At 40.3% G+C, this 11,663-nt stretch overlaps 1 protein-coding gene across 1 annotated transcript in view; it reads left to right on the forward strand.

Moving 5' to 3' along the window:
* The window catches only part of ephb3a (eph receptor B3a), a 33,190-nt gene extending 22,362 nt beyond the window's left edge, over positions 1–10,828 (forward strand). The window contains exons 13-16 of the mRNA XM_053493409.1: positions 574–789; positions 2,962–3,111; positions 4,677–4,870; positions 9,536–10,828. Coding sequence (XP_053349384.1) covers positions 574–789; positions 2,962–3,111; positions 4,677–4,870; positions 9,536–9,641 — 666 coding nt within the window. The 3' untranslated portion in view covers positions 9,642–10,828. The remainder of the gene's footprint in view (positions 1–573; positions 790–2,961; positions 3,112–4,676; positions 4,871–9,535) is intronic.
* Positions 10,829–11,663: the final 835 nt, after the last annotated feature.

Genomic DNA, 11,663 nt, shown 5'->3' on the forward strand with positions numbered 1-11,663 from the left:
GATGAGTTAAAAGTAGGAAAAAGAGCAGATGTATGGATCTGAGTGACGTTTTGTTACCGTGATGGCTAGACGAATTGCTCCGATACAAAGGTATCAGAACACAGTGTGTCATATTGTGCATACTGTGTAAGTGGCTGCGTAGTTGCAGACCGGTCAGAGTGTCCTCGCTGATCCTTGTCCAACACCAAAAACACCTATAATGGACACCTAAACAACTGGATTGAATGACTGGGTGGCTGCGATCCCAACAGGGTGCACTCTGGAAAGATGGCGGGCCTTTGAAGGTATTGTTCTGTGCGAATACCTTGGTTCCTGCCATTCATATGGTTGTTACTCTGACACGTACCACCTACCTAAAGATAGTTGCTGACCTACTTACACCTCTTCGTGGAAATGGAGTTTTCTAATAGCAGAGTAGCGCACCATGCCACAGTGCAGATATTGCTCATGCATGGTTTAAAAAACATGACAAAGAGTTTCTTGTGACAGGGAGTTGTTGTGTAACCAGGTGGTTTTTGTTATGGCTGGCCTGTGTATACCATCTTACTTATGATGTTGTCATTCCCATTCCAGCTCAATGACGGCGGGTTCACCGTGACACAGCTTGTCGGCATGCTGCGAGGCATTGCGGCCGGAATGAAGTACCTCTCTGACATGAACTACGTCCACCGCGACTTGGCAGCGCGCAACGTCCTCGTTAACAGCAACCTGGTGTGCAAAGTTTCTGACTTTGGCCTCTCGCGCTTTCTGGACGAGAACTCGTCCGACCCGACCTACACCAGCTCCCTGGTGAGTTTGTGTGTGCTTCTTTTGAAAAAACTTTCTCGAAAAAAAAGTGATCATTAAAGCTTTATTGCAGCAAATTGATAAATGCTGGCTGGCAAGCCACACCTCCTTTACAGTGACTAAGAGACACATAATTTAAGCCTCCATTATTACCACTGATGGTTAAATAAGCCACACCCTCATTCACTGAGACATGACCAGGCTGAGTTACAGAGGCTATACCTTCTTCATTAGTACTGAAATACACTGGCCACGCCTCCTTTACCACACTTTATCAATAGGATAATAAACAAGTAACACGTCCTTTACCAGTAATGAAACACACAGGCCACACCTCCTTTACTAGTACTGAAATACACAGGCCACACCTCCCTCATTAGTACTGAAATACACAGGCCACACCTCCCTCATTAGTACTGAAACACACAGGCCACACCTCCCTCATTAGTACTGAAACACACAGGCCACACCTCCCTCATTAGTACTGAAACACACAGGCCACATTTCATTAGTACTGAAATACACAGGCCACACCTCCTTTACTAGTACTGAAACACACAGGCCACACCTCCTTCATTAGTACTGAAACACACAGGCCACATTTCATTAGTACTGAAACTCACAGGGCACACCTCCTTTATTAGTAATGAAACACACAGGCCACACCTCCCTCATTAGTACTGAAACTCACAGGCCACACCTCCCTCATTAGTACTGAAACACACAGGCCACACCTCCCTCATTAGTACTGAAATACACAGGCCACACCTCCCTCATTACTACTGAAACACACAAGCCACATCTCCTTCATTAGTACTAAAACTCACAGGGCACACCTCCTTTATTAGTACTGAAACACACAGGCCACACCTCCTTTATTAGTACTGAAACACACAGGCCACACCTCCCTCATTAGTACTGAAACACACAGGCCACACCTTCTTTATTAGTACTGAAACACACAGGCCACACCTTCTTTATTAGTACTAAAACACACAGGCCACACCTCCTTCATTAGTACTAAAATACACAGGCCACACCTCCCTCATTAGTACTGAAATACACAGGCCACACCTCCCTCATTACTACTGAAACACACAAGCCACATCTCCTTCATTAGTACTAAAACTCACAGGGCACACCTCCTTTATTAGTACTGAAACACACAGGCCACACCTCCTTTATTAGTACTGAAACACACAGGCCACACCTCCCTCATTAGTACTGAAACACACAGGCCACACCTCCTTCATTAGTACTGAAACACACAGGCCACACCTCCCTCATTAGTACTGAAACACACAGGCCACACCTCCCTCATTAGTACTGAAACACACAGGCCACACCTCCCTCATTAGTACTGAAACACACAGGCCACACCCACTTTACTAGTATTAAAACACACAGGCCACACCTCCTTATCAATATTGAAACACATAGGCCATATCTCCTTTACTAGAACTGCAACACAAGCTATGCACCCTTTACTGCTACTGAAGCCTACAGTCCACGCCTCCTTTACTAGTACTAAAACACACAGGCCACATCTTCTTTACCAGTACTGAAGCCTACAGTCCACGCCTCCTATACTAGTACTAAAACACACTGGCCACATCTTCTTTACCAGTACTGAAACACACGGGCCACGCCCGCTTTACTAGTACTGAAACAAACAGGACACGCCTCCTTTACCAGTACTGAAGCTTACAGTCCACATCTTCTTGACTAGTACTAAAACACACAGGTGACTTTAACAGTGCTGCAACACACAGACCATGCCCACTTTACTAGTACTGAAACATACAGGCCATACCGCCTGTACCAGTACTGAAGCTAACAGGCCACGCCTCCTTCATCTGTACTGAATTACACAGGCTCCTGACAGACACCTAGGCCTCAGCTCCCTTACAGGTGTAAGACCATAACAGACAGGATTGATGCTGTATTTCAGAGCTAGCGTGACAGTTATATGCGATTAGCCCGTGTACTGATTAGCGTCTTTGTTCTTGCTGCTTGTGCCGTAGTCAGATTTCTGGCAAAACAGCAAGCGCACTGCGAGGAGGGAAGCCCGTGAGAAAGTGTTGAGGCTCTACTCTAATTAGGCATCTGGTGAGTTTGAAACTGGCGTCAAACGGCTCATGTGGCGCGTGGGCGCGTTTCTCTCTCCTCACACAGGGTGGAAAAATCCCGATCCGCTGGACGGCCCCCGAGGCCATCGCCTTCCGCAAGTTCACCACAGCCAGCGACGTGTGGAGCTACGGCATTGTCATGTGGGAGGTGATGTCGTTTGGGGAGCGGCCCTACTGGGACATGAGCAACCAGGATGTGAGCGAGAAAAACTGCAGTGCACACACACACACACACACACACACTCCAGCCTTATCACTCTTACAGATGGAGTGTGTGTATAGAATTGAGCGCCGCTCTGCAGGCACTGCCAAGCGAGGATTAAACCTGCATGCGCTGTCTCTTTATCACATCGCCCAAAAGCGCTAACGTGGCTAACCAGTGGAGCAGAATCTCCCGGGAAGCCGTCAGCACACTCTCATTTCCATAATGCTAACTGGCCACGACTAGCCATCGCTCATTATTAGCAACGTTGGCATCTTTAAGCCTTCAAAAGGATTTAAAACAATGTGAAAAATGAGGTTTCGCTTACCTTCACCTGATAGAGGGGGTTCATCAACTTTTTCTACTTGGGCAGCTTTTTAAGTGGAGAAAAGAGAATGAACTTAATCCGTCTTTTTTTAATTGTGAAGAGTTATATTTTCACTAAAGTTTAATTAAAACTAACCAAAAAAAACAGAAAAAAGTAAGAACCGTGAAGAACAGAAAAAGCATAAAAAGCATACAGTTCTGATATTTTTGGATATTTCCAGCCCGAATTTCAGCCATTAAAACATCAAAGATATATATATATATGTTTCTCGAACTGAAACACTTAATTTTGGTCTGAGTAGTCTACTCTGAAGCTTTGGAATCAACTCTTAATCCCCTACAGACTGAAATCAGTGAATCAGTGAATCGACTTTGTCATTGACTTATTGATAACACACAACATGTAAAGAAATTATACAGCGGTACATTGGGATATGGAGTAAATTAGTTTTGAAGGTAATTTTTTAAGATGAAAAATTTTATATTGTGAAACGCATTTTCCTATAGGGAATAATGTAAATGCAGATAATCCGTTCCAGCCGCCTAAAAATATTACAAATATTAGCAATTTCCAACACTATAATCATATTTTTTTTGTATATAAAAACAATCAGAACTTTTTGAAAAGACAATAAAGTAAATATAAATTTACTATAAGTACTTATTTATATACTATTACTATAGTATATAAATAAAGTAAAATATGAAATAAATAGATATTAAACCTTACTGAACCTTAATTTTTGATTTCTCTCGGCACCGGCTGATTTAAAAACCGAACTGAAAGTGGCTCCTTTTTCTTCTTGCTAACATTCTTGAGACCCATGGTGCTCTGTCTTCACTAAATCCTACAGAAAATGCAAAAAAATATGTAAACTCACTTCACATTCCACTGATGCAAACAAGTTTCGAGCTCTGTACGGCTCCGGGACGAACGCGCGACTTAGCCAGCGTTCTGTTCGGGCTGATTTGTTCGCTCGTATGCGAAGATGCTTCATATGCCAAGGCAAATTTCTTGCAAAATTTCAGTTCTTTGTGAGGCAGGGCGCTCGTACGCCGAGGTACCGCTGTCTGTTCATTATAGTTTGAAAATGAATCTATGTCACGTTTTCAGTGTCGCCGGTCTAATTGCTAATTTTCCACATGATGAAGTGACTAGTCGTTATATATTTAAATTCTATGTTGTATAAGTTTTGCACGTGACGTCCGGCTTGACCCTGTTCTTGTCGTAGGTGATGAACGCAGTGGAGCAGGACTACAGGCTTCCTCCACCTATGGACTGCCCGGCCGTTCTTCATCAGCTTATGCTCGAGTGCTGGCTGAAGGAGCGTAACGCGCGGCCACGCTTCGCCCACATCGTTAGCACGCTGGACAAGCTGCTGCGCAACGCCGCCAGCCTCAAAACACTCACCTCCGCACACTCAGGGTAAGTGTGAGTGTGTGTGAGTGTGTGTGTGTGTGTGTGAATTATTTTAGCGTCTGCACTCACAAAAGCTGATTAGTCATAACTCTTACACTTAGTACTTTATGTAACATAGTTCTGTATTTAATTCACCGCTGAAGGTCAAAAGTCTTAGGGGAGTGTTTACTAATGAGTGCGCCCGACTGACGTCAGAGACGGATTAGAATTTTTTCTTCCTTATTGAGCATTAATTTATCTGCGTGTCTCTTGAGAAAAGTGTAATGAAGCACCTATTGTAATATATCACTGCAGTAATTAGAAAATAATTAGTGACTTGTCATTCCGCCGGCTTTTTCAGCGCGTTTGAAAAGAGCACGCGTCCGTTTATTAATTAATCCGTCGTGCGTCGAGACGTGTTGTTATGAAATTATTTGAAGAAGTGAAAAACGATTTCACAAATTAACAAGAGTTATACGATCCGTGCATAAACACTTAAGTTACGCTTTCCGGTGGCGTTAATGCGTTCAAGATAGACACGACTTATACAAACAACGCGGGAAAGAAATGTTGACTCAAATTTTTTACGTGCGCTAGTAAGCGTTATGAGTCAAAAAAAAAAAAATGCACCAGAAGACGCTCAGACAGCATATACTGTATATTTATGATAATCACTGGATTCTTGGTTGTGGCTTCATATTAAACATCTACAGAACACACTGTGAAAGCAAACATTACAGCAGGCACATTGTCATCAGACGAGCTGTGTGTGTGTGTGTGTGTGTGTGTGTGTGTAAGAGAGAGACAAGCACAGCTCTGCCTCATGACTCAGTATGCCAATCAGTGTTTGCCCCTGAGTACCTCTCACCTGAGCCGTACCCGCTCACAACCATCAGATGTCACAGTGCCGATGTCTCGTCCTCATCCTGTGAGAAACTCACCATCCAGATCAACACGTGGATAAAACTCCTGCTGCATCAATTATAAACAAACCTAGAAATGTATTAATCACAAAATAAAAAAATAAAGCTTCTTTAAAAACATTAACAAAAAAAGAAATCCTCAAAAATAAAACAATTTCTTGTTTTATTTATCTATCTATTTATTTATTTGTTTATTTTTATTCACTGTTGTAAGACTGCCATAAAACAACATGTATGGACTTATTAAAATTATTAAAAAGGATGCTGCATAAAATAATTAATTAATATATAAACAAATCCTTGTTTACTTTTTACATGTTTGTTTTTTTATTAATTTACATATTTTTCCTTTAAAAATCTATATTTAATCAATTGTATATATATATATATATTCTTTTTTTTTATTAGTTATTGTTCATTAAATTGGAATTAGTATTTTATGATTGTTTTTTAATTACAAAATAGCATGTTAAAATATAAAAAAATCTATTACAATATAACCGAAATAATATTGGAAATTATTATTTACAAAAATGTTAATTAAGGTTTTAATTTGGCCCTGTTTATTTATTGTTGTTTGACTTTTCCATTAAGCAACTTTTCAAGAATTATACAAAAAAATAGCATCATATAACAGTTCCCTAATATGTAAACACATTTTTTGCTACATTAATTTGTTTGCGTTTATTTACATTTCAAAAACATAATATTCAATCATTTGTGTGCGTTTTCCTCTTCTTCTTTTTTTCATGTTCTATTTTAAAAATTTTTTTTCTATGTTCTATTAGAGCAGAGTCCCACAAAAACAGGTGGACGTTCACACGCCGCTGTCCTGCTTGCGTTCCCTTTCACACCGTGTTCCTTAAGCGGCGGTGGCGAGGACCTCGGCCGCGGCAGATGTAGTGAGCCTAATAAGGGAGATGGAGGAGAAACTAAGAGAGAGCAGCAGCTTTAATTGGCCTGCTAATGAGCTTTTTAATACGCCGAGCGAGCTGAGCCGAGTGTAACGTGGAGAGCGCGGAGTGTGTAGGAGTGTGTGAGTGTGTGCGTGGGCGCAAAGGGCGACACTCTCGCATGGAGCCGCATGCCGATGATCCATTTATGATCGCATCTGTATGCGAGAGCGGCGGCCCGTCTCTGCTGTTGACACGCCGTGATCCAATTTCCAGAGTCCACAGCTGCATATGTGTGTGTGTGTGAGAGTGTGTGTGTGTGTGAGAGAGAGAGACTGTTGTAAATTGATTGAAATAGCTTTCACTGCTCTTGTCATTTCTTCGGGTTAGCTGTTTTTTATGGTTCCTAAATGGCAAAGCCATTGGACAGTGACTTATGCTGAATTGATCTTCTCCCTCTCGAGTGGTTTTATTGGCGTGACCGTGGCATCGGCGAAGCTTTCTAATCTCTCGAGGTGCGACGTCATGCAGGTATTTTCAACACTCAGTATATCATAAGAAGAAGAGAGTTCTACAGATCATAAAGCTGTTTTTTAAAGGCAATAATTAAAGGCAGCATCACAAAAAATATTTAAAAAAGGAAGAAAGAAGGAATGGGGACCGTAGCTTCAAACCGAATAATTACATTTAGGCAGATATAGTGATGTAGAAGAACCTGGATGTTGCATCATACTGTGGATTTTTATCCTACTCTTCCTCCGCTATCTATATTATAATTCTGTCGCTTTCTCAGCCGCTCTCTTCTTCCCGTCATCAATAGGAAGCGCGCAGGTACCATTCGGGTGCTGGAACTTTCTCAGCCCTGACACTGACGCGGTGTTATGTGAGAATAGGTGAGGAGTAGCACACTTCATGATGTGCTGTTATAGGAAAATACACAATGATGGGGTGGTGTGATGCATGCTGGTACCAATCAGTCTGACCATCGATTTCTGACCATCCCACTGTATCTACTACAATTCTTTCATTTAAAAAATACCTTTAAAGATGCCACTATGATCCGCTTGTGGTATTCGATCATACTACTGAATCTACAGCTACGATACGATTTAGATTTTTAAGACAATATGAAATGATTTTGATAAGAGACTGATGTTTAATATTCGATGCTGCCACGGAGACTGAGACTAAACTTAAATTTTAAGATTTTAAATTTTAGGAGATAGCACTGAATACACTACGATACGATTTAGAATTTTCAGAGTATTCTTTAATATTTGACGATACGACTGACTCTGTTATAAAACTAGATACCGAAACGATGTCAAGTCATTGAACAACTATTTCAACTTTTTGGTGGAGCCACTAAATCCGCTACAATACGATTTAGATTTTTAAGAATTTTAAGACCATGACACGGAATCAGCTTTTTTTTTTTACCGCTAGCACTGAATCTGCTATGAACAGTTTCTTTTAGTTTTAGGATAAATTTCAATATTTGACGACATCACTTATATTATATAACAAAAATATAAAATTTAAATACCCTACTATATTTAATACAAGTTTATATATTTGACAATATAACTTAAAATACGAATTTTAAATATTTTTTGATAACACTGAATCTGCACCAAAACATTTTTAAGACAACACATCTGATGACTCCACTGACTCTGCTATGCAACTATTTCCATTTTTAAGATAATGATTTTAAACATTTAATTATTGTGAAACCGAAACATTTTGCAGATATGAAATTGCATGAAGGAACATCGAACGACATAAAGGTTGATATTCTGTTGTTTTTGTGAGGTTGTATCTCCCGCATTATGTTGTGACCATCTTACATTACATTACATTTGTAAGGCATTTGGCAGACGCTCTTATCCAGAGCGACTTACATTTTTATCTCATTTTTATCTTCTATCACCTGAGCAGTTGAGGGTGAAGGGCCGCTCAAGGGCCCAACAGTGGCAACTTGGTGGTTGTGGGGTTTGAACCTGAGATCTTCCGAACCGTAGTCTAATGCCTTAACCACTGAGCTACACCTGACCTCATCTTCAGCCCAACGTCATTTCATCACCTTTCAAAAGCAGTGTTGTCTCCGTGTTATGTTTTTTGGTGGACGACGTTGCACTCTAATAATGACTACATGACAACGTTATACAACTTTAGCTGGGTTGTTCCTCCCACTGCACAGCGATGAACCATTTCTTTATTATAGAATAGCTCTTCATAGTTTTACTGTTTAATGTTTGCTTGAAATCTGCAAACAGTTAATTGGCAGAAGAAAAAAAACAGCTTGTTAATTCCTGGAAACTTGCCTGTAGTGGAAACGTGTACAGCTGACACTGGAGACTCCTTCCAAAAATGCTTAACACACATTTCCTCAAAGAAAAGTTTTAAAATAAGCTACTGTGTGAAAACATGATTTTGATTCTTAAGTCAACCGTTTTAAATATTTGAGAACTACGAAACGATTTAAAAGGATTATACGACTCAGACTTTTAAGACAATTTAACCTACCATGTGAGAAGATTAGTTTTTTTTTTATAAATATATATATATCTCAGAACCTAACTAAAGCTACTCGACATACAATTTAGCTTATGTTACCAAGTTACTGATGTAAAATGTAAGCTTACCACTGGTACTGGAGACTCCTTACAAGAACACCTAACAGTCATCTCATTTCAATATTAATTACTGTATGAGTTGCTAACACCTTCTGACCAATCAGGATCAAGAACACCACAATTAACGGAAAACAAATGAGTCTCTAAGTGTTTAGTCTCTTAACAAGGGTTTACTTTGGTTTGTTTATCTTCATCAGTGTCTCACTCCATCTCTTCTCCTTGGCTTCTTCCCCTCAGGGATCTGTACCGTGTTGGCGGGACCCTGCCTGGACACCAGAGGAAGAGTTTAGGCGGCGTGCAGGACATGAGACAAATGAGCCAAACTCTCCCCATCCGAGTCTGAAGCGAGTGCGAATCGGTAACCAGACCGCACCTCTGAGGACCAGTTCATCACTAACGACAGCACCCACCGGACCGACCGGAAAACTTCCTTCATGCAGTATTTTGGAAATATATATCATCAAACCTGAGGAACTTTGGAGAACCTTTGGGCTTCCCTAAACAGAAACTACTCTGGTCTGTACAGACAGTCTGTGTATAAATTACTCGGATCGTATTCCATTCTTTTTTTTTTCTCTCTTTGTTTTTTTTTTTTTTTCTTCTTCCTTTTTTTTTTGCACTGGACGATTTTTACGCAGCTCAAAATCTGTTGTTTTGGTTTTTTTCTACTCAGGTTCAGTTTGCATGCCTGCATGTTTCTCTAAAGGCAAGCCTTTGAAAGAGCGAGAAAAAAAAAACAATAAATGTAACATGGCTGACGATGAATAAGAGGCAGTAGAGGGGTAAGCATCTGGTTCGCATGCTACCGGATTGCCTTTAGCTTTCCTGCATTATTAACGGTAGCGTTCTGGGTGTTCTCTTAATGAAATCCTTCCGTTTGTGAGTTTTCCGGAGGCGATACAGAGTGAAGACTTACAAGCTAAATGAATAATATTTGACATGAATTAAAGACATGAATTAATATGCGAGCCCCGAGTAGAAATGAAAGGGGTTTGCTGTCGGCCCGAGGACATTTTCGATTCCCTTTTTTTTTTTTTTTTTTCTCCAAGACTTCTCTTCGGATCTTCATATTGAAGAAAAGAAGAATGCAGAAGGAAAAAAAAAATCTTTTTTCAAAAAGGGGGTAAAGAAAAAACAACGATCACCTGAGGAGGTTAAGAACTTTAAGAACCCTTTGAACCGGAAGCGTTTTGTTTACCTCTGTTGTATTTCGTCTTTCACGTTCCAGTATTAAGACAAACCTCCTCATGGACCGTGATCTTAGAATTACTGTAAACTGTGAAGGAGGAGGACGTTATGGAGTGTGTGTGTGTGTGTGTGCGCGTGTGTGTGTGTGTGTATACTGTATGTGTCCAAATGAGATTCATATGCATGCTAGATTTCAGAACTCTGTGGTCGATCATATTTCATGAAGACGGACAACACGCGGACTGATGGAAGCCGTTGTTTTAACAGCTTTCCGTATTTACCAGGAATTCACTCTGTCGTAAAATATGCATAATTCTGTAAATAAATACGGCTCATACGAGACTAATTAGACCTGCTTAAATTACTTGCGATGGCCCGAGTGTTCAATTCAGACCTGCTGTTCTGTCCACTAATTAGCAATCAGTGGCTTATTCACGCTTCTCTTTTAGGTTTTAAAGGCTGGGCAATCATTACACAAAAAAAAATGTAACCATTACCACCATCATTGAACACCTTACATAAATAAACACACCTATGAAAAGGCTAAAATTAATCATAATAATAATAATGATAATAATATAAGCAAGATATTTGCTTGAACAGTTGCTGTTGAATTCTCAAATCAGACTGGTCCGAAGATGTTGAAACCATCACCGCTTTGTAAATCAGACATGCCACATAAACGTTTCCATACTGAAGAGTCTCCAGCGCCAGTGCCCGCGCTTTCCGTCACAGAGTTCAAAGTTCGGTTTATAGCACGACGCGAATGACCAGGGAACACTCCATACCATAATACACCGGCCCCAAGGTGCTGATACGCCTTGTATTGCGGTACCATGAGTACTGCGATTTTAGATTTTACAACTATTCATTTCAGAAAAACCTGAACCATGTTAAAAAAAAAAAAAAAAGTTCCATGTTTTATCACCAACTTAAATGAAATAAATTATAAATGAATCAAAAATTTTATTTTGGAGTCTGATCAATTTTTTTTTTCCCTTTGCTAGTAACTCTTGTTAAACGGATCTGTTATGACGTCATAATCTCTCCGGCCTTTCTTTTATCCCTCTCTTTAAAGACATCCCAGAAAGTGGGGGGACAAAAATCCTTGGAGATTGTTACCAAGCTCTGACACTGGAGACTCCTTCCTTAACCATGTTGGTGATGACACACTTTT

The sequence above is a fragment of the Clarias gariepinus genome, chromosome 1, assembly GCF_024256425.1.
Source record: "Clarias gariepinus isolate MV-2021 ecotype Netherlands chromosome 1, CGAR_prim_01v2, whole genome shotgun sequence".
Lineage (NCBI taxonomy): Eukaryota > Metazoa > Chordata > Actinopteri > Siluriformes > Clariidae > Clarias > Clarias gariepinus.